We start from the raw sequence: 24,030 nt of genomic DNA on the forward strand, positions 1-24,030 counted from the left end.
GCAAACCAACCAAAATACGCTTATTGCGATTTATTTTACCAACAATATGTAGCAGAAAACAAATTGGCCAAAAATGATAAAAAAATTTAGATTTTTACATTTTTTTGGGGGGAATTTCATGAATGTGAAAAATATTGTTATTTTTTCAAAATGTTCGCTCTTTTTTTGTTTATAGCGCAAAAAAAAAAAAAAAAAAAAAAAAAAAATCGCACGGGTGATCAAATACCACCAAAAGAAAGCTCCGTTTGTGGGGAAAAAAAGGGCGTAAATTTCGTTTGGGTACGGCGTTGCATGACCGCGCAATTGTCAGTTAAAGTCGCACAGTGCCGAATCGCAAAAAGTGGCCTGGGCGTAAGACAGCAAAATCCTCTAGTGGTAAAGTGGTTAATAAGGTCAATACCTTCTCTTTGTGGGGGGATAAGCCTAGAATATTTACCCAAGGGAGAACAGAGGGACCAGTTCCTGGAGTGTGATATACAGAGCTTACATTTGAACTTGCTTTACAAAACAAGGAGTCAATTCCATCTGGTGAGTGGTGGTGAAGTTGAGAGCCACCTGGATTGCACCTATGAGAAGTTCATTTCTTTACTGGATATATTGCTCATAACAGTGCTTTATCTTGGCCTAGGCCAACAAGGCCCAGGCCTAGGGCAGCAAAAAAGCTGCACCCTGCACGATAAAAAAAACAGCCTCCTCCAGGATTCTGTACGAAAAGGGTGCCCGCTGGCTTGCGCTACACTTTTAGTAGCACACAGCACCTGCACTTTATTTAAGAAGTTAATTTGCACTGAAGAGTCACCGTCTATATAAAATTGTTTGCAAATTTTTTTGGGACTTTAATTGGAGACTGTTTCACTAAAGAACTTTTTTGTCTATATTTATTGGATTATTCTAAAATATATATTAATTTAATACTTTATGTTTATAATTATATGCATTCAGAGCAAGCGCTATAGGTAGCCGGTTTTTTAGACTACTTACTTTTAACTTATCTGTACTATAGCAGCTGCTTAATAATAATAATAATAATATATTGATTCACTTCAATTTTATATACTATTCACTGGAATTATCTATGCATTTATAAACAATTTTATTTCACGATTTTTAAAGCAAGCGCTATAGGTAGCCTGATTTTAGACTACTCACTTATATTTATTTTTTACTATAGCAGCTGCTAATATATTAATTTTATTCACGGATTACTACATCATTTATTAACTCATGAGAATACACTAGTAATTATTTTATACTTCTAGAGCAAGCGCTATAGGTAGCCTAAATTTTAGACTACTCACCTATACAACATGTATTTCTAGCTCTAAAAAGGAATTAACATCTTCCATTGGTCATGGGTCGTTGGCACACAAGAATGCCATTTTTGGACTATTAATATACAATAATAAACAGCAACCTTGTGTCCAGCTGTACATTGTTGGTTTGGATACCAAGAATCCCTATTATGGGTGTATGAGTGAAGTCAACGCAAAAATATGGTTAATTGATTGAAAGATTGATGACCAATATCTAAAAAGCTTTGCGCATCTCCAGATTATGTGTATGAAAGCCTCCATATCCACAACTCACATTTATACATACTAGTGTATGGAGTGTTTGAGGAAATCGGAGTACCTGGAGGAAACCCACGCAGACACAGGGAGAACATGCAAATTCCAGGCAGGTAGTGTTGTGGCTGGGATTAGAAAAAACGACCCTAGTGTAGGTGGAAGTGCTAACAACTTAGCTACTGTGCCGTTTCTGCAGGGTATGGTAGACCATATAGACAAACAGTTGTGGGAGTTTCTGTGTTGCAGACAAGGAGGTGAGAGGTATGGATTCAAGGGTCGAAGACCATTTTCTCAGCTTTGATGGTACCAACATCTGACATTTTGTTTCACTATCTACAGTTGTGTTGGTACGAATTGGGGAGAGATCTACACCGCCTCCCTTGGTCACTTGATAACTGCCCACGGCTTCCAATACCATCTATACACCGATGACACTCAAATCTATCTGTCTACTCCTCACCTCACTCCTTCAGTCTCCTCTCGCATTGCTAACTTACTTACTGACATATCAACACTAAATCTCTCTAAAAAACTTAGCCGGTAATATTCCCCCCTGCCCATGCCCCCCTCCATGACTTTTCCATCAAAATTAGTTATGCAACCATCAATCCCTCCCCTCAAGCCAGGGTACTAGGTGTAATCCTAGACTCTGACCTGTCCTTTCGGCCCCAAATCCAATCATTGTCAAAAGCTTGTAGACTTCACCTCTGCAACATTTCTAAAATTCACCCCTTTTTAACAACTGAAACCACCAAGCTACTCATTCAGTCCCTTGTTATTTCTCGCCTCGACTACTGCAACTCCCTTCTCATAGACCTACCACTCCATAGGCTATTCCCTCTTCAGTCTATCATGAATGCCGCTGTCAGGCTTATCCACCTTACCAACCACTCAGCGTCTGCCTCCCCTCTCTGCCAATCCCTACACTGGCTCCCGATTGCCCAGCAAATTAAATTTAAAATACTAACCACAACATACAAACCCATTCACAACTGCCCCAAGCTACATTACCAATCTTGTCTCCAAATATCACCCAAACCATCCTCTCCGCTCCTCTCAAGATCTCCTACTCTCAAGCTCCCTTGTCTCCTCCTCCCATGCTAGTCTCCAGGATTTCTCCAGGGCCTCTCCCATCCTCTGGAACGCTCTACCTCAACCTGTACGGCTATCTCCTACTCTAGCTGCTTTCAGGCGATCCCTGAAAACTCATCTCTTCGGGGAAGCCTATCACACCGCCAACTAATCTTCCATCAGCTCATTCCCTACTGTTACAACCTCTTGTAAAGCCTGCCCCACCCCATTAGATTGTAAGCTCTTCTGAGCAGGGCCCTCTTAATCCTCTTTTTATTGTTTTGTAACTGTATTGTCTCCCTTTTATATTGTGAAGCGCTGCGTAAACTGCTGTCGCTATATAAATCCTGAAAAATAATAATAGATTTTTGCATAGAGACCTCTTATATACCGTCCATCTGCACCCATCATAACGATCAACTGGGGATCGAGAGCAGGATAGAAGTGTGCAGTAAGTTTAGGATTGTATAACCTGACTCAACTGCAAGTATTGGAAGAAGAAATGCTGGATAGAAGAAAATTCTTCTTACAGGATCTGAAAGGTTTTAATATAGGACCGTAATGCAGATTCATAGCTCAGCAGATTAAATATGGTCAGTAGCAACAAATTACCACTACACTTTCCCATTAAAATCATGGGAGGTAAGAGCAAGGAAAACACTTTATAATGAGAGGTCAGAAGCAACTGGAAGATTACCATGTAGACTGCAAAACACTTTAAAATGCAGCTAGCTCCTGGACCAAGTAAACCAGTACACCTACCAGGTTTAGACATAGGAAGTAGAAGATCTGCCTGGAGTCGTATTCTTCGAGTATTTGTTTGAGTGAATCCTTAATAAACCTGGGCATAGATGGGGATGTGCTGTGCAGGGCATCACCCATAAAGGTGTACAGAGGTGTCCCTTCAGGTGAATAACCAACAAGGGTGCCTTTCTGGCCCTTCCTGGATACCGAAGATAGGATGCTTGCAGCTGTTAAAATTAACAGGAGATGCACAAATAAATGAACTGTAAAACATAGTAGGTTATTTACGGTACTTATATAGCGCAGCAATTAAAACAGCACTTTACATATTGTAAATTTAAATCAGTCCCTGTCCTCAATAAGCTTATAATCTAAGGTCCTTTTCTCACATACAGTATCTCACAAAAGTGAGTACACCCCTCACATTTTTTGTAAATATTTTATTATATCTTTTCATGTGACAACACTGAAGAAATGACACTTTGCTACAATGTAAAGTAGTGAGTGTACAGCTTGTATAACAGTGTAAATTTGCTGTCCCCTCAAAATAACTCAACACACAGTCAAAGTCTAAACTGCTGGCAACAAAAGTGAGTACACCCCCAAGTGAAAATGTCCAAATTAGGCCCAATTAGCCATTTTCCCTCCCTGGTGTCATGTGACTTTTTAGGGTTACAAGGTCTCAGGTGTGAATGGGGAACAGGTGTTTTAAATTTGGTGTTATCGCTCTCACTTTCATACTGGTCACTGGAAGTGCAACATGGCACCTTATGGCAAAGAACTCTGAGGATCTGAAGAAAAGAATTGTTGCTCTACATAAAGATGGCCTAAGCTATAAGAAGATTGCCATGACCCTGAAACAGAGCTGCAGCACGGTGGCCAAGACCATACATCGGTTTAGCAGGACAGGTTCCACTCAGAACAGGCCTTTTTTTTGTCTCTTCTTGTGGTGGTTGTTGCGTTTGTTTTGCCGTTTCCTTTCAGTGCGATGATACTACTTAGTATAATGCGACATTATGCTTAATTGTGGTTCTATTGGGTGGAGGAAAACTAACAGGTAGTTGTGGGTAAAGGAGAAAAAAAATGTACAAAGGATTTGAATTAAGGACGTGTATAAATGAGTGGCTTGAATTGTACAGACCAGAAATTGTATAAACTACATTGTAATGGGAATATGCTGTACACACACACACATATATACAGTTGGGAAAATTATTATTTGATCCCCTGCAGATTTTGTAAGTTCGCCCACTTACAAAGTAATGAAAGGTCTATACTTTTTTATCATAGGTGTATTTTAAATGATAGAGACAGAATATCAACCAAAAATCCAGACAAAAAAAAAAAAAAAAACACGATACAAATGTTATAAATTGAGTTGCAGTTCAGTTTGTAAAATAGGCATTTGATCCCCAACCAACCAACAATAATTCTGGCTACAATAGACTGGCTACAGTATGTGCTCATGTGGTACACAGATTAGTCCAGCCAATTTAACCACTTCCCGCCCGCCCTATAACAGATTGACGGCGGGAATGTGGTTGTATTATCCTGACCGGACGTCATATGATGGCGGCAGGATAATACAGCTCTGCGTGCCCCCCGGCCTGACACCCTGCATCACCGATCTCGGTAAAGAGCCTTTGACGTAAGCTCTTTACCATGTGATCAGCCGTGTCCAATCACGGCTGGTCACATTGTAAACAGGAACAGCCGTCGATCAGCTTTCCTTAGTTCGTGGCACGAGTAAAGGAGCGCCGATCGGCGGCTCCCCTGACGGGGGGGGGGGGGGGGGGGGGTCGGCACTGGTAATCAGATCATTGATTACCAGTGCAGACCCTTTGGGGGGGGGGATGCCACTAGAACCACCAGGGATGCCCACCCATGACCCCGGGGATGCCCCTATGACCCCAGGGATGCCCACTATGGCCACCAGGGATGGCAATCAGGGCTCAGGGAGCCCCCTATTGCCCTCCCCATCAGTGCTGCCCACCAGTGCCCTCCCTATCAGTGCTGTCCACAAGTGCCCATCATTTCCATCTTTCAGTGTTGCCCACCAGTGCCGCCCATCAGTGCCCACCAGTGCCGCCCATCAGTGCCCACCAGTGCCGCCTATCAGTGCAGGAAAAAACGTATTTATTTACAAAATTGTATAACAAACAAAAAAATTTTTTTTTTTTTTTTCAAACTTTTCTGTCTTTTTTTATTTGTTTAGCAAAAAGGAAAAAACCCAGAGGTGATCAAATACCACCAAAAGAAAGCTCTATTTGTGGGGGGAAAAATGACAAATTTGGTGTAGGTACAGTGTTGCATGACCGTGCAATTGTCATTCAAAATGCAACAGCGCTAAAAGGGGAAAATTGGCCTGGGCAGGAAGGGAGGAAAGTGCCCTGTATTGAAGTGGTTAAGAAGGTGCTCTAACGTCAACTCGTTATGTGTATGAAAGCCACCTGTCCACAGAATCTCGTTCTTCCATTCAAACCTCACCATCAAGGGCAAGCCCAAAGAGCTGTCAAGGGATATCAGGGACAAGATTGTAGACCTGCACAAGGCTGGAATGGGCTACAGGACCATCAGCAAGAAGCTTGGTGAGAAGGAGACAACTGTTGGAGCAATTATTTTGAAGTTTGGAGTATACCAATGAACCGCTAATCAATTCAGAGAAGTATTGGGAGAAAGTGTTGTGGTCAGATCAGACCAAAATTGAGCTCTTTGGCATTAACTCAACTCACAGTGTTTGAAGGAAGGAAAAAGCTGACTATGACCCTAAGGACACCATCCCTACAGTCAAGCACGGAGGTGAAAACATTTGCTTTGGTGCTCTCTCTGCTAAAGGTACAAGCCGACTTTGCCGTATTGAGGGGCCAATGGATGGGGCCATGTATTGTAAAATCTTGGATAAGAACCTTCTTCCCTCAGCCAAAACACTGAAGATGGGTTGTGGATAGGTCTTCCAGGATGACAATGACCCAAAATATACCGCCAAGGCAACAAAGGAGTGGCTCAAGAAGATGCACATTAAAGGTAATGGAGTGGCCTAGCCAGTATCCAGACCTTAATCCTATAGAACATTTATGGAGGGAGCTGAAACTGAGTTGCCAAGCGGCAGCCAAGAAAACTTAATGGATTTAGAAAAAATCTGTAAAGGAGTAGACCAAAATCCTTCCTGAGATGTGTAAAAACCTGGTAAGCAACTAGAAGGAACGTCTTTCCTCTGTGCTTGCCAACCATGGTTTCTCCACCAAGTACTAAAGCCCTTTTTCATGGGGATCAAATATTTATTTTACTCACTGAACTGCAACTCAATTTGTATTTGTATTTTAATCATTTGTATCAAGTGTTTTTCCAGGATTTTTGGTTGATATTCTGTCTCTATCATTTAAAATACACCTATGATAAAAATTATAGACCCTTCATTTCTTTGTAAGTGGGAAAACCTACAAAATCTGCAGAGGATCAAATTATTTTCCCTACTGTATCAGGGCCAATTTAGGCAGGAGCCGGTTAACCTACCAGCATGTCTTTGGGATGTGTGAAAAGAAACAGAACACCCAGAAGAAATCTATATAAGCACAGGGAGAACATGCAAACTCCACGCAGGTCTTGGTAGGAACTCAAACTAAGAAGCTCAGTGTTGCCAGGCATAAGTGCTAAGCCACTAGAATCACTAGATGTGGTGGCTGCATTTGTTTCCTTTTATAAGGCTCATTTTCCTTTGCTTTCACCAGATGATCTGGCCAGTTACACACCTCCTGTATTAGAGTGCCCCCACTCTGGATGAAGGAGTACAGGGGGTACCTTTGGAGAGCAGAATAGTCAGTCTGGGGGGGAGGGGAGTGCTAGATGGACTAGCAGATATAGAAACTAACAAAATTAAGCTGAACTCCAGCTGACACTTTTTAAGCAGTTACAGCAAACGTTGATTCTGCACTTCCATCTAGGGGGGTGCGCGCGCGGGCAGCTTCTGCTGTGATTAACCACAGCAGAAGCAAAATCTGCCTATGTAAACAAGGCAGGTGTCAATTCTGACGAGGGAGGGAATTATTTTTTTTGTCCTTGCAAAGCAGAGAATAAAATCCATCTCTTCCCCTATTAAAAGCAGCACAAATAGTTCACAAAAACAATGGCTAGGTACAAAGTTAACCATTTGATTCGCCCTAGGTGTTTAACCCCTTCACAGCCAGGGTCATTAGTACAGTGATCAGGCATATTTTTAGAACTGATCACTGTAATAGTGTCACTGGTTCCAGCAAAAAGTGTCAGTTAGTGTCTGCAATATCGCAGTCTCGCTATAAGTTGCTGATCGCCACCATTATTAGTATAAAATAAATACATAAATAAAAACTCCCAAAAGTATATACCATAGTTTGTAGACACTAGAACATTTGCCTAAACGAATCAATATACGCCTATTGAGATTTTCTTTTTTTTACCAAAAACATGTAGCAGAATACAGTTGTGCTCGAAAGTTTACATACCCTGGCAGAATTTATAAATTCTTGGCCATTTTTCCAGGAATATGAATTATAAACACAAAAACTTTTCTTTCACTCATGGTTAGCGTTTGGCTGAAGCCATTTATTATCAATCAACTGTGTTTACTCTTTATAAATCATAATGACAACAGAAATTACCCAAATGACCGTGATCAAAAGTTTATATACCCTGGTGATTTTGGACTGATAACATGCACACAAGTTGACACAAAGGGGTTTGAATGACTATTAACCACCTCCCACCCGGGCCATAGTACATATACGGCCGGGTGGGAGTCTCGTCCTTCTGAATGGACGTTCCGGAACGTCCTTCAGAAGGAGAGAGATCGCGCCGCCGCGGGCACGCGCAGCGGCGCGATCTCGATGTCCCTGTGTCCCTAGGACACAGAGCAACAAGCCTCGGCAGGAGGGCCCTGTGATTGGCCCTCCTGATCACATGACGGCTGTGACCAATCACAGCCGTCATGTAATGTCAATACAGCCGTTGTAACGGCTTCGATCTCTTCTCCTCCTGACAGATCCTGTCAGTGAGGAGAAGAGAAGAGGATCAATTCTGCAGCTGGGGTGATCAGTGAGTATTTCTAATTACTCACTGATCACAGGGGGGTCTGTGCTGGTAATCAGATGATTGATTACCAGTGCAGCCCTGGGGGGAGGGGATGCCACTAGAGCCACCAGGGATGCCCACCCATGACCACCAGGGATGCCCACCATGGCCACCAGGGCTCAGAGAGCCTGCCAGTGGTGCCCCCCTATCAGTGCTGCCCACCAATGCCATCTATCAGTGCTGCCCACCAGTGCCCGTTATTGCCATCAGTGCCGCCCACCAGTGCCCATTATTGCCCACCAGTGCTGCCTATCAGTGCCCCCCATCAGTGCCGATCAGTGCCGCCCATCAGTGCCGCCTATCAGTGCCGCCGATCAGTGCCCATCAGTGCTGCCTATCAGTGCCCATCCGCGCTGCCTATCAGTGCCCACCAATGCCGCATATCAGTGCTATCTATCTGTGCCACATATCAGTGCCCATCAGTGCTGCATATCAGTGCTACCTATCAGTGCCCATCAGTGCTGCATATCAGTGCCACCCCATCAGTGCCACCCCAGTGTCACCCCATCAGTGTCACCCCATCAGTGCCTGTCAGTGCGGCGTCATCAGTGCTCATCAGTGCAGGAAAAAACGTATCTATTTACAAAATTTTATAACCTAAACAAAAAACTTTTTTTTTTTCAAACTTTTCGGCCTTTTTTTATTTGTGCACCAAAAAAGAAAAAACCTGGCGGTGATCAAATACCACCAAAAGAAAGCTCTATTTGTGGGGAAAAAATGACATAAATTTGGTTTAGGTACAGTGTTGCATGACCGCGCAATTGTCATTCAAAATGCAACAGCGCTAAAAGCTGAAAATTGGTCTGGGAAGGAAGGGGGTTTAAGTGCCCTGTATTGAGGTGGTTAAAAGGTAACCATCCTCACCTGTGATCTGTTTGCTTGCAATTAGTGTGTGTGTATTAAAGGTCAATGAATTTCTGGACTCCTGACAGACCCTTGCATCTTTCATCCAGTGCTGCACTGACGTTTCTGGATTCTGAGTCATGGGGAAAGCAAAAGAATTGTCAAAGGATCTGCGGGAAAAGGTAGTTGAACTGTACAACACGAGAAAGGGATATAAAAAAATACATCCAAGGAATTGAGAATGCCAATCAGCAGTGTTCAAACTCATTTTCATTTTCCACTTCTTGATTAGAGGGGTTCTGTTGAAACCAAACCACGGTCAGGTAGACAAACTAACATTTCAGCCACAACTGCCAGGAAAATTGTTCGGGATGCAAAGAAAAACCCACAAATAACTTCAGGTGAAATACAGGACTCTCTGAAAACATGTTGTGTGGCTGTTTCAAGATGCACAATAAAGAGGCACTTGAAGAGAGATGGACTGCATGGTCGAGTCGCCAGAAGAATGCCATTACTACGCAAATACCACAAAGTATCCCGCTTACAATATGCCAAACAGCACAGAGACAAACCTCAAACCTTCAGGCACAAAGTGATTTGGAGTGACAAGACCAAAATTGAATTTTTTGGCCACAACCATAAACACTGCTTTGGAGAGGAGTCAACAGGGCCTATGATGAAAGGTACACCATTCCTACTGTGAAACACGGAGGTGGATCGCTGATGTTTTGGGGATGTGTGAGCTACAAAAGGCGCAGGAAATTTTGTCAGAATTGATGGCAAGATGAATGCAGTATGTTATCAAAAATTCTGGAGGAAAATTTGCATTAATCAGCCCGGAAGCTGCGCATGGGACGTACTTAGACATTCCAACATGACAATGATTCAAAACACAAGCCCAAGTCGACCTGTCATTGACTACAGCAGAATAAAGTGAAGGTTCTGGAGTGGCCATCTCAGTCTCCTGACATCAATATCATTGAGCCTCTCTGGGGAGATCTCAAAAGTGCAGTTCATGCAAGACAGCCAAAGAATTTACAGGAACTGGAGGCTTTTTGCCAGGAAGAATGGGCAGCTTTACCATGGAAGAAGATAAAGAGCCTCATCCACAAATACCACAAAAGACTTCAAGCTGTCATTGATGCTAAAGGGGGCAATACACGGTATTAAGAACTGGGGTATGCAAACTTTTGATCAGGGTCATTTGGGTAGTTTCTTTTGCCATTATGATTTAAAAAGAGTAAACACAGTTAATTGATAATAAATGGCTTCAGCCAAACCCTAACCCTAACCATGAGTGAAAAAAAAAAAAGTATTTGTGTTATTCATATTCTCTGAAAAATGGCCAAGAAAACTGAATTTTTGTAAAATCTTACCTGTAAAATTCCTTTCTCTGAGTCCTCCGACAGTCGCCGCCTCTTCATATTCGTCACATATGGGGTATTAGACTTTGCTCCGAAGGAGTAGCTAGGCAACAGAATATGTTAACAATAAAGCTTTAACATATCCCACCCTCAAGGGGTGGTCCCCTCAGTCAATACCCTCCTACTTCCTGCAACCATATCTCAGTTTTAGTGGAATAGCAGTAGAGTACACAATCAAACCCCAAAAGAGGGGCGGGGGCGGCGACTGTCGGAGGACTCAGAGAAAGGAATTTTACAGGTAAGATTTTACAAAAAGTCCGTTTTCTCTTACGTCCTCCGACAGTCGCCGCCTCTTCATATTCGTCACATATGGGGACGTCCCAAAGCAGTGCAAACATGAGGGGTGGGAAACGCATTCGCGCCGAAAGGCAACGCAGTCTCCGCATCAAAGAAGGAACCTTACCAAAGGAAGGAACCAGCTGGGCAACAGCAAAAAACAAGTGCTCAACAGGAGCAACAACCCAGGAAAAGACAAAAAACCAGGGGATACAAAACTTATCCCAACAGCCAGGAGTCCCCAACAAGGGACCCTAGGGAACAGCCGCACTAAGAACCTTGCGGCCAAAGGAAGCATCCGCCGATGCCTGAACATCTACTTTGTAGAATTTTGTGAAAGTGTGCACGGTCGACCAAGTCGCCGCCTTACACACCTGGGCTACAGAAGCCCCATGACGACAGGCCCAAGACGTACTCAGAGATCTAGTCGAGTGCGCCTTCACAGGCACAGGGGGAACCTTCCCCTGCAAGGCATAGGCCTGTTCAATGGTCTGCCTGATCCATTTGGCGATGGTAGAGGCCGAAGCCGCCATGCCCTTCCGAGGACCCTCTGGAAGAACAAACAAGGAGTCCGTCTTTCGAAAAGACTCAGTCGACTTAAGGTAAACCCTTACCGCCCGAACAACATCCAGAGAGTGCAATCTCACCTCCTTCGGATGTTTAGGCTTCGTGCACAACGAAGGCAAGACAATATCCTCATTAAGATGGAAGTCCGAAACTCGTTTCGGAAGAAAAGAAGGATTAGGTCGCAAGACCACCTTATCCAAATGAATAACCAGGTACGGAGACTTGCAGGACAAAGCCGCCAGCTCCGACACTCTGCGAGCCGAAGTGATCGCCACCAAAAAGGCGACCTTTTTGGACAACATAGACAACGAGATCTCCCTGATCTGTTCAAAAGGAGCACGTTGTAACACAGATAGAACGAGATTCAAGTCCCAAGGGGGCAGAGGATCCCGCCTCGGGGGGAACCAGATGCCGCACACCCTGAATAAAGGTGCCAACCAATGGGTTGGAAGCCACGGGACGTTGAAACAGAACGGCCAGAGCAGACACCTGACCCTTTATCGTAGCCGGCGCCAAACGCTGATCAACACCCGTTTGAAGGAAAGACAGCACACGGGACACCGAGTACGTGCGGGGTGAAAACCCCCTGGACTCACACCAGGCAAAATAGGCCTTCCAAGTACGGTAATAAACCTTCCCCGAGGAAGATTTCCTCGCATTGATTAAGGTATGGACGACCTCCGGAGAGAGACCCCTCTCCTTCAGGACCTCGGTCTCAACAGCCAGGCCGTCAAAGCCAGCGACTGTAAAGCAGGATGGTATATCGGTCCTTGAGACAGTAGATCGTCTCGAAGAGGCAGACGCCACGGGGCGTCGACCGCCAGATTCACGAGGTCTGCGTACCAGGACCGGCGAGGCCAGTCCGGTGCCACAAGAATCACCGTGCTGCGTTCCGAGTGTAACCTGCGAAGGAACCTGGACAGCAACTGAATCGGTGGAAACGCGTACATCAGCCTGTACTGATGCCACGGGGCCACTAACGCGTCCGACGCGTCTGCCCGAGGGTCGCGCGTCCTTGCCACGAACCTCTTCACCTTGTTGTTGAGGCGAGACGCGAACAGGTCCACATCTGGAAGACCCCACTTCGCGCACAACGTCTGGAAGACAGCCGGATGGAGAGACCATTCCCCCTGATCCAGGGTCTGGCGACTCAGATAGTCCGCCTGCCAGTTCTCCACTCCCGGAATGTGAACCGCCGTTATCGCCGGGACATGAGTCTCGGCCCAAGACAGAATGTCGGCCACTTCTCGAGCCGCTCGGGCACTCTTGGTGCCCCCTTGGTGGTTGATGTAGGCCACCGCCGTGGCATTGTCCGTCTGCACCCGAACCGGGCAACCCTGCAGCCGGTCCGTCCAGCGATGAAGACAGAGATTTATCGCACGCAATTCCAGAATGTTGATCGGAAGGGAAGACTCCCCCTCCGACCAAGTCCCCTGAGCGGACAGAACGCCCAGAACTCCACCCCAGCCCGACAGGCTGGCATCCGTGGTGATTACCGTCCACGAGATCGGACGAAACGACTTGCCCCCGGACACCAACGGGGACTGGAGCCACCACAGAAGGTTTTCCCTGGTGCGAAGACTCAACGAGATCTGAAGATCCAGAGATTGAGGTCGCCCGTCCCACCTGGACAGGATCTCCGCTTGGAGACCCCGCGTGTGAAACTGTGCGAAAGGAATCGCCTCGAAGGCCGAGACCATCAATCCCAGACATCTCATACACGTCCACAGAGACGAGTTCGGAACGTCCCTGAGGGACCTGACTTCCTCCCGGAGAGTCCTGAGTTTGTCTTCCGTCAGGAAGACCTTCGCCTGCACCGAGTCCAGTATCATTCCCAGATAGGGGAGACGAACCGACGGACTCAGTGTCGACTTTGGAAAATTTATCGTCCAACCAAACTCCTGTAGAGTTTGCATCGTGACAGACAGGTCCTCCTCCAGACCCTGGCTGGTCGCAGACCGAACCAGAATGTCGTCCAGATACCCCAGGACAGAAACGCCCTGGGCCCTCAATAATGCCAGAACCGGCGCAAGCACCCTGGTGAAGACCCGCGGAGCCGAGGCGAGACCAAAGGGCAACGCCACGAACTGGTAGTGATCCTCCGCAATGGCAATCGAAGGTACCTCTGATGACCCTCGAATATGGGGATGTGAAGGTACGCATCCTTCAAATCGATGGAGGCCATGAATTCCCCCGGAGCCAGGGCAGCCACCACCGACCGCAGGGATTCCATGCGGAACTTGCGAACCCGCACAGAGCGGTTCAGAGCCTTCAAGTCCAGAATCGGACGAACTTTGCCCTCCTTTCTGGGCACGGTGAACAGATTGGAATAAAACCCCCGAAACCTGTCCCGATGAGGCACCGGAACCACCACCCCCTGAGCCCTCAGGTCCCGCACCGTCAGGTGCAGGTCCCGCAAGCGCTCTGGAGACAGTTGAAGATTTGAGGGAAAAAATCTGCTCTCCGGCCGAGAGAGAAACTCGATCTTGTAACCAGATCGAACGATTTCCAGAACCCATCTGTCCCGCACACGGGCCAACCAGGGCTGAAGAAAACCGAGCAAGCGTCCCCCCACCCCAAAACTGGGTGAGCGCGCCCCTTCAGGCCGAACTGTTATGGGCTGCAGGTCCGGATTGGCCGGACTTCTGTTTACCAGACCAGGGCTTCTTCTGAGAGCCTTGACCTTTGAACGGTTTGCCCTTGTAGTGCGGCCGAAAGGCACGAAAGGACCCCTGAGGGGGCCGAAAATTAGCATGCTTCTTCCCAGAAGCCCCCTTAGCCTTGGGGAAATGGGGCAAGAGAGTGCTCTTACCCCCGGTGATCCCCTTAATCAACACATCCAAGGACTCCCCAAAAAGGCGAGACCCATCATAAGGCAGATTGGCTAAGGTCTTACGTGAAGATTGGTCCACCGACCAACATTTCAACCAGACCAGGCGGCGAGACAACACCGCCACGCTGTGCACACGTGCAGCCAACTGAATCAGGTCCAGGTCCGCATCACACAGATACATGACACCCTGGTGGGTCTGATCCACCATATCCAGGGTCGCCGGCGAGGCCGAGTCGGCCACTAGGACGCGCCTAAGCATCTGCGTCCAACTTGCGATCGCCTGGGCCGCCATGAGAGAAGCAAACAGAGCCTTAAGCATAGAACCCGTAACAGAATAAGTATGACGGGCAAGAGACTCCAATCTCCTATCCGTGGCATCACGGAAAACAGGGGAACCCTCTGCAGGAATCGCAGTGGCTTTGTTCAAAACCGCAATTGCATGATCCACTGGTGGAGGCACACACCACCTTTCATCAGTGGCAGGCGAAAAAGGATAACGCAGCTTGAATTTACTCGGTACCGCAAAAGGATTGCGCAGATCGCGCCATTGATCCTTAACAGCGCGCTGAAAATCAGCATTGCAGGGAAAAACCTGCGGCGTCCTGCGTTTCCTCTGCGTCCCATAAGCCGCCAAGGCAGCGGGGGGACACACTTCGTCCTGCAAACGCAGCGTTTGCTTAATGGAAGCAATCAACTCATCCATGATTGCAAGCTCTTCAGGCGAGCCAGGGGGAGAATTATCAACCCCCTCAACTTCAGCCTCCACCTCAGACCCCACTAGATCAAGAGAGGAGCGGGACCCCGATAAGGAGGCCCCTGCCAGAACAGCCCCATCACCTTCACCCTCAGAATCAGAGGAAAGAGCAACTCTGGGCCTTTTAGTAGATTGAGCAGCCACCAGCATTTGCACCTGAGCAGCAAGGCCAGCCACAATAGTGGCTAAATCCCCCCCTGGGGGGGAAACAGCGGTCCCCTGGCTTTCCACCAATACTGTAGGAAATTTGCCCTCCTGAGAATCCATTGCCCCTGTAATGCCAGACAACCAAGGGTTAACTGCCCCTTTTAAGCAAGCGCGGCAAGCGCAGCCCACCGCACCACACTCAGGCACAATGAGACCCCCACAGGGAATATGCAAACTGAACACAGGCAATGGATAGCAAGAACAGAAGGATAAAACCTGAGGAGACCCTCGCCGCTGCTGCTGCCTCGATCGGTGTTCCAGGAAAGAGGAAGTGATGCTGCCAGGGCGCTTCTATGTAAGCCTATGGAGGCTACAAGAAAATGGCCGCCATGCATGTAAACCATGCGGCCGGAGCGGGTGTAGGCAAAATGGCGTCGTTTGGCGCCGAAACCGCCGCTCCACAGTGCATTAAAACACACATTACATTCCAATATCAGAATACATGTCAGATCGCCGCAGCGATCGCCGTATAGTGCCCAAACATGCCAAAAAAACATGCCCCACAGCACACAGCTTCTCACACTGACCAGTCTGACACACACAGTGTCATACAGCTCCCCCCCCCCCCCCTTGCAGCCCACAGCATGCAGCCGAGAGATAGGGAGACAGTGTGAATAGAGGCAGGTTACACAGTCCCAGACTGACACCCCCCCAGACAGACAGGTCCCCACATAGATACACTTACCTCACATGGCGTGGGGGACCCGCACAGGCGAACAAGCCGCTGCACATGAGGCAGGGAGAGTCGCAATTCAAGACGCACAAAATGGGGGTTAAGAAACCGCACAGCGTCCAGTGAGGTAGCCACCTCACCAATCATCCCTGCACCGAACAGGGATGGGTCGTTCACTGTGCCAGGAGCGTTACCTGGCTGAACGCTCGATGGCAGACTGGGAAGCCACTGACCCACGACCTGCGACCAGGGGGATCAGCCCGAGACCCAGTCCGCATGATCCTCTTCGTCCGAAGAACTAACTAACGCTGACAAAATAACAGCTAAATAAAGGTAGAGAGAAAAACTCAAACAAAATATTAAAAAGAAGAAAGAGTCTGGGACAGAAAGTCCCAGCACAGAGAGAGCCAGCCACTCCTGACAAGCTAGACATTAAAACTGAGATATGGTTGCAGGAAGTAGGAGGGTATTGACTGAGGGGACCACCCCTTGAGGGTGGGATATGTTAAAGCTTTATTGTTAACATATTCTGTTGCCTAGCTACTCCTTCGGAGCAAAGTCTAATACCCCATATGTGACGAATATGAAGAGGCGGCGACTGTCGGAGGACGTAAGAGAAATCATAAATTCTGCCAGGGTATGTAAACTTATGAGCACAACTGTATATATTGGCCTAAATTTATGAAGACATTAGATTTTTACAACTTTTTTTTTCAAAAAATGGATTTTTGTAAGAACTTACCGTAAAATCCTTTTCTCTTAAGCTCATTAGTCTTCTTGATTCTCAAGAGCTGGGTTATGTTGTCTCCGCAGGAGTAGGACTAGGCAGAAAGACAAAACGTTCTGGCTCCACCTTAGGGGCAGTCCCTGAGGGTATATCCTCCCTCTCTCTGCTACAGGGAATCAGTTCTGTTTAAAGCAGTACAGAGAATTTAACCCAACCCAACTCAATGATAGAGGGGCGGGTACTACGTCTGTCAATGAGCTTAAGAGAAAAGGATTTTACGGTAAGTTCTTACAAAAATCCATTTTTCTCTATCGCTCATTGACAGACGTAGTCTTCTTGATTCTCAAGAGCTGGGACATCCAGAAGCAGTGCCACAAATGAGGGGTGGGATTGACAAAATCAAATCCAATCTAGAAGGCCCAACCGGTGCCAAACTAGAAGTTTTAAAGGCTCATTATAAACAAAGAATGAGACTAAAGAAAAATTTTCCAACGGAAAAAACCCTCGAGGTAGACCACTGGTCTCCTCAAATTGCGGCCTGCAAAACCTTGCGGCCAAACGAGGCATCAGACGATGCCATTACATCAACTTTATAATGTTTAGAAAAGGTATGCACCGACGACCAGGTAGCCGCCTTGCACACCTGGACCACTGACGCCTGATGGCGAAAGGCCCATGACGCACTAAGTGCCCGAGTGGAGTGCGCCTTAACAGGGAACGGGGGATCCCGACCCTTAATAGAATAAGCCTGCACTACCATCTGTCTGATCCATCTGGAAATGGTCGCGGCAGATGCAGGCAACCCCTTTTTGGGTCCATCTGGGATCACAAAAAGTGAATCCGTCTTGCGAAACGAGTCTGTCGTTTTCAAGTATACCCTGATTGCCCGGACCACATCCAAGGAGTGTAAAGCAAACTCCCGAGGATGACTGGGCTTAGGACACAGGGAAGGTAATACAATTTCTTCATTCAGATGAAATTCTGAAACCACTTTTGGTAGGAAGGATGGATTCGGACGAAGAACCACCTTATCTCTATGAACCACCAGATATGGTGAACGACAAGATAATGCGGCCAGTTCTGACACCCTGCGTGCAGAAGTAATAGCCACCAAGAAGGCCACCTTCTGGGACAACGTGGGTAGAGGAATCTCCCTAATATCTTCAAAGGGAGGTTTCTGAAGAACCGACAACACTAAATTAAGATCCCAGGGGGGTAACGGCGCGTGCACTGGCGGAGCCAGATGTCGCACCCCCTGGATGAAATTCCGCACCAAGGAATGAGTAGCCAAAGGCTTCTGAAAGAAGATGGCTAATGCTGAGACCTGACCCTTGATAGTACTCAAGGCCAGTTTCTGCTCAACCCCTTGTTGCAGAAAAGCCAATATTCGACTAATCGAATAAGACCGAGGACGGAACCCCAAAGGTTCACACCATGCAATGTAGGACTTCCATGTGCGATGATAAATCTTTCTGGAAGTCGCTTTCCTTGCTTCAACTAGAGTAGGAATAACTGAAGCTGACAAACCTTTGTCCTTCAGCACCTGGGTCTCAATAGCCAGGCCGTTAAAGCCAGCGATCGTAAAGCAGGATGGAAGATCGGTCCCTGAGACAGTAGATCCTCCCTGAGAGGAAGTCTCCATGGGACGTCTGCCACCAGTCTGACCATGTCGGCGTACCAAGCTCGACGAGGCCAGTCCGGAGCTACCAGGATTACTGGGATTCCTTCCTCCTCTATCCTGCGTAGAAGTCTTGGCAGTAACGCGAGAGGAGGGAAGGCATATATTAGCTGGTATTGCCCCCACGGGGCGATCAGTGCGTCTGCGGTTTCTGCTAGAGGATCGCGGGAGCGAGCCACGAATCTCTGAACTTTCCTGTTGAATCGTGATGCCAACAGATCCACATCCGGGGTGCCCCACCGTAGGCACAACTGGTGGAAAACGTCTGGATGGAGGGACCATTCCCCCTGATCCAGGGTCTGACGGCTGAGATAATCTGCCTGCCAATTCTCCACCCCCGGAATGAACACCGCAGAGATTGCTGGAACAAATCGTTCCGCCCAGCGAAGAATGCAAGCCACTTCTTTGGCCGCTCGGACACTCTTGGTGCCCCCCTGGTGATTGACATAAGCCACGGCCGTGGCATTGTCCGACTGGATCCGAACCGGGCTGTCCTGGAGCTGCTCGGTCCAGTGAATCAGACAAAGTCTGATCGCTCTCAGTTCCAATACATTTATCGGTAACCTGGATTCTTCCGGGGACCAAAGTCCCTGGGCAGATAACTGACCAAGAATTCCTCCCCATCCGGATAGACTGGCATCCGTGGTCACTATCGTCCAATATATTGGCAGAAATGACTTTCCCTGGCTGAGCATTGGAGACCGAAGCCACCAAACCAGAGACTCTCTGGTCTGTTTGCTCAATCGTATCTGATTGTCCAGGGATTCCGGATTCCGATTCCATCTGAGAAGAATCTCTTGCTGAAGAATTCGGGTATGGGCCTGGGCAAATGGGACTGCTTCGAATGAAGCCACCATCAACCCCAGAACCCTCATGCAAGTCCGAAGGGAAGACCAGCTGTTGGACAGTAACAACTGGACTGCTGATTGAATCTTTCGGAGTTTCCCTACCGGAAGAAAAACTCTTGTCCTGACTGTGTCTAGAATTAGACCCAGATATTCGAGCCTCTGGGTGGGAACCAGAAATGACTTTTGCTGGTTCACCAGCCACCCGAATTCCTGTAAAGAAATCATAGTAATTTCTATGTTTTGTAGCAAGGTCTGAGGAGACTCTGCATGAAGCAGAAGATCGTCTAGGTAACCTAGAATCGATATACCTCTTTGGCGCAGAAGTGCCAACACCTTTGTGAAGACCCGCGGAACCGTGGCGAGACCGAAAGGTAACGCCACAAACTGATAGTGGTTCTCCTCTACGGAAAAGCGTAGAAAACGCTGATGTCCTGCGAAAATGGGAATGTGAAGATAGGCGTCCTTGATGTCTATGGACGCTAGGACATCCCCTGGATGCAGGAAGGCTGCTACCGTGCAAATGGACTCCATTCTGAATCTTCTTATGTTGACGAAAGAATTGAGTGCTCTTAAGTCCAGAATTGGACGCACTTTGCCCTCTTTCCTGGGTATTGTAAACAGGTTTGAATAAAACCCTTGAAACCGTTCTGTCCAAGGAACGTGGACTACCACTCCTTGTTGTAGTAAATCTGTGACTGCTCTCCGCAGATCTTCTAAACGATCTGCGGATAGACGGATATTGGAAGGGAAGAATCGCGCCGGTGGGAGAGATCGAAACTCGATCTTGTACCCTGACCTTATGACTTCGCAAACCCATTTGTCCGGGATTCTGGAAAGCCATGGATCCGGGAACCGGCGAAGACGTCCCCCCACCCCAGTTATGGGTGGGGGCGCACCTTCAGGCTTTGGATGGTTTATCTTCAGGTCTGGAGGGGGCGGGCTTTTGCTTGCCCGACCAACGACCCCTGACGCCTCCTGCAGGAGCTTTGGAGGACTTAGTTTTTTCACCCGCTGGACGAAAAAACCTCTTGTGAGCAGAAAAAGAAGGCCCTCGTCTTTGACGAGTTCCTCTACCTTTAAAATTTTGCGGTAAAAAGGTGCTTTTTCCACCGGTGAGATCCTTAATGATCTCATCTAAGTTGGCTCCAAATAGACGCTCTCCTGAAAAGGGGATATTAGCCAATGCTTTTTTGGAACCTTGGTCGGCTAACCAACCTTTTAGCCACAGTGTACGCCTGAGAACCACTGCTGAGACTGATGCTCGCGCCATTAATGGAGTGGCGTCTAACGCCGCATCACATACAAACTGTAACCCCTGTATCATTTGTTCCAACAAATCTGATACCGCCTGAGGGACTTCTTCTTAGTCCCGGCGTAACCACTTGGTCCATTCAGTTACAGCCTGCGAAACCAGACCAATAGCAATTATTGGTCTGAAAGCTGATCCAATCAAGGAAAACATGGTGCGAGACATAGCTTCTATCTTGCGATCCACTGGATCTTTAAAAGACGGAGCGTCTTCTAAAGGAATAACCGTGGCTTTATTCAATCTAGCAATAGGTGAATCCACCACAGGTGGTTCTGTCCATTTCTTAATAAGGGTTTCCTCAAACGGATAACGCCTGTCAATGCGTTTAGAAATATTAAAAGTGCGTTTTGGCAGACGCCATTCTTCTTCGATTGGATTGCCAAAACATTTGGGCAATGGAAAAACCTTCGCCACTTTGATGCGTTTTTTAGTCCCAAAAGGGATCTCAGTTTCAGCTATTTCTGATGGAATACCCTGTAACCTTAAAGTCTCTTGAACAGATATAATGAGTGCGTTTACCAACGCTTCCTCTCGGGCTATGGCGGATGCCGAAACATCCTCCTCACTGTCTGAAGAGACAGGACCCGAGACACCAATACCAGATGAAGTACCTGCAACTGCAGAAATAGGCTCAGAGTCTGAATCCGAGGTTTCAGATAATAAGGGGTTAGGCGGGGGTCGCTTTCTTGCGCCCTGTCCCTGACAAGCCACTTCCACCCGGGACACAAAAGTTTCCATAATAGCTGACAAAGATTCAATTGTCAATGGGGTGCTGGAGGATCCCGCAGACCCCTCGAGGGGATCCGGAGGAGATACATGAGTGGCAGGGTCCATGTTAATACAGGACACCTTTGCCAGCAAAACAAAAAAACTTTTTCTCTTTTTTTTTTTTTTGTGTGTCTCCCCCTAGCGCAATAGCGCCCCTCAGAGTACCTGCTTCTCGATCCCGGAGAGAGAGAGAGAGGGACCCCCAAGGCTCACCAACCGATGCAGTGCAGTTTCCAACAAACTGCAGTCAGCGTCTGTCTTACACAGACTGGAAGGAGCTGTTTGCTTTTTCCCGGGCAGAAGGCGTGGCTCCGCCCCCTGTGTACGCCTTCCGGCGTTCCCAGCCCTCCACGAGGTAGCTGGGCTCACAAAACATGGTCGCCCCCATAGAAGAGACATAAGACTCCAAAAACATGGCGGCCGGCGTGACCTGAGGACATACATGCATTCGGTCTACGGCAAAATGGCGGCGGACCGCCGATATCGTCTTCCCAGCACATCCACCTGCACTCTGCTACGAGGTGACATATGGATCTACAGAGATACACTGCACATAAGGTAGGATTATACCTCCTATGTCTGCTGTAATGTTACAGTCTGCTGGGTAGAGTGTTAGCTCTTGAACCAAGTCCACTTCCCACAAACACATGCTGTATTACAAGGGGGACTTGTAAGTATCAGATATATTCTGACCATATATGGAGGGGCCCATAATATATACTGCCTCATAATGAGGAAAAAAGGGGAACGTTTACTCACCATACCGAACCGACAGGCACCCTCTCTTCACAATACCCTCTCCACCGGGGTGGGGGTTTGTGGACGCCTCGACTCTCTGGTACCTGGCGTCAAAGCGAGACTCTTAACTCGCAAAGTCAGTCCCTTTACTGGGACTCCGTCGCGGCCGACCCAGCGCACTGGTCTGCACGCGCTCGTAGGCAGAAACCGGGGTGACCACTGGATCTCAACATCCAGCCCGTCGCCCGGCCCCGCATACTTACTTGAATATGTCGCGGCCGACCAAGCGCAATGCCATGGTCTGCGCGCGCTCGTAGGCCGGCTGGGGTGACCACAAGTGTCGCCCAGTCCGGCATTTTTGCTTGAAGATCTCACAGGAAAAAACACTGGAGAAAACTACCTAAAAAATGTCTTTTTCTTAAAGAAAAAAAGTCTTGCCAGGACCAAAAGATCCCAGCAAGGAACTTAGGTCCTTACTCCTGACTAGACAGAAAAAAACTGATTCCCTGTAGCAGAGAGAGGGAGGATATACCCTCAGGGACTGCCCCTAAGGTGGAGCCAGAACGTTTTGTCTTTCTGCCTAGTCCTACTCCTGCGGAGACAACATAACCCAGCTCTTGAGAATCAAGAAGACTACGTCTGTCAATGAGCGATAGAGAAAATTGTTTTCTTTTTGTTTATAGTGCAAAAAAAAAAAAAAGTGGCAATCCAATACCACCAAAAAAAATCTATTTGTGGGGAAGAAAAAAAAAAAAAGACAAAATTTTAAATTTGGGTACAGCGTTGCATAAGCACGCAAACGTCAGGTAAATTAACGCAGTGCCAAGTAGCAAAAAAATGGCCTGATCATGAAGGGGGGGGGGGGGGGAATAAATCTTCCAGAGGTCAAGTGGTTATAAACAAAAAAATATAAAAAAAATGCATGAAAGCTGGCCACAGAAGGATTGAAATTCAGCCAATTCAGCAGGGACTGGCTGAATTTCAATCCACATGTGGCTGTTCCTGTTCGACAGCAGTCGATCGTTCAATCAAATATGATTATTTGAAAATTTTTCTTGATCAGCCGGCTGCAGCCACTGATCAGTGTATTCTGATAGCAGAGTCCCGCTGTTGGAATACAATGTCCCAGTGGGGAGGATTCCGCTATCCACCTCATTTGTGTGGATGGACGAATCCATTAATTTTTCTTTTTCACTAATTTCACTAAAAGTGAGGCATGTAGTACAAACTTGAATCCGGTCTCACTATAATTTTTGGGTTATACCCTCTCCTTGGTGATTAAGCTCTACACCATAGAAGCCATTGCACTGGTGATGGCCAACAAGACCAAAACAGCTGTGTGCAGTTTGAATGGTTCTATAATATTAGGCTGTATCTGTGTTATATACCAGTCATTCTGGATGTCCAGTAGCAATGCAGGGTAAAGGAATGATTTGCATGACCACACCCACTATAATGAAGGCATAAACCTCTTATTTTTAGGTTATTTATTGGATGAGACATGTAAATATCTACTGTTCTAGGAGAGCTTTACTGTACTAATAAATCAGAGGACACCAGCCATTCTCACCATCTAGAATCAATACTTACACAGTAAGAAGAAGACAGAGCTGACCACAACCCCTCCAGAGAGCACATGCTCAGTGCTAGGCTGATGTGCTGGCTTATTCATGGCCCGCAGCTGGTCTGTGATAGGATGAGTCCAGAAATTCCCCAGCAGCAGAGCACTAATTACTATCAGGAAATATCCATAGCGTGCACACTTTGACACTTCCATCTTAACTGAGCAAACAGACTCCACATAGAAATCCAGAATCATGACAGAGAATATAACGGTGATGAAAGGCATTATGAGAGAGGACCAAGATTCCACTTTACTCTGAAATAAGACAATAAACG

General features: G+C 47.2%; 1 protein-coding gene across 1 annotated transcript in view; it reads right to left on the reverse strand.

Annotated features, from left to right (window-relative positions):
• Window positions 1-24,030, reverse strand: part of SLC30A5 (solute carrier family 30 member 5) — an 88,734-nt gene that overhangs the window by 35,892 nt on the left and 28,812 nt on the right. Inside the window, exons 9-10 of the mRNA XM_082275262.1 lie at window positions 23,722-24,010; window positions 3,402-3,610 (exon numbers count right to left, since the gene is read on the reverse strand). Of these exons, the coding sequence (XP_082131388.1) occupies window positions 3,402-3,610; window positions 23,722-24,010 (498 nt within the window). The remainder of the gene's footprint in view (window positions 1-3,401; window positions 3,611-23,721; window positions 24,011-24,030) is intronic.

This window comes from Pelophylax lessonae (assembly GCF_965119305.1).
Source record: "Pelophylax lessonae genome assembly, chromosome: 1".
Classification (NCBI taxonomy): Eukaryota; Metazoa; Chordata; class Amphibia; order Anura; family Ranidae; genus Pelophylax; species Pelophylax lessonae.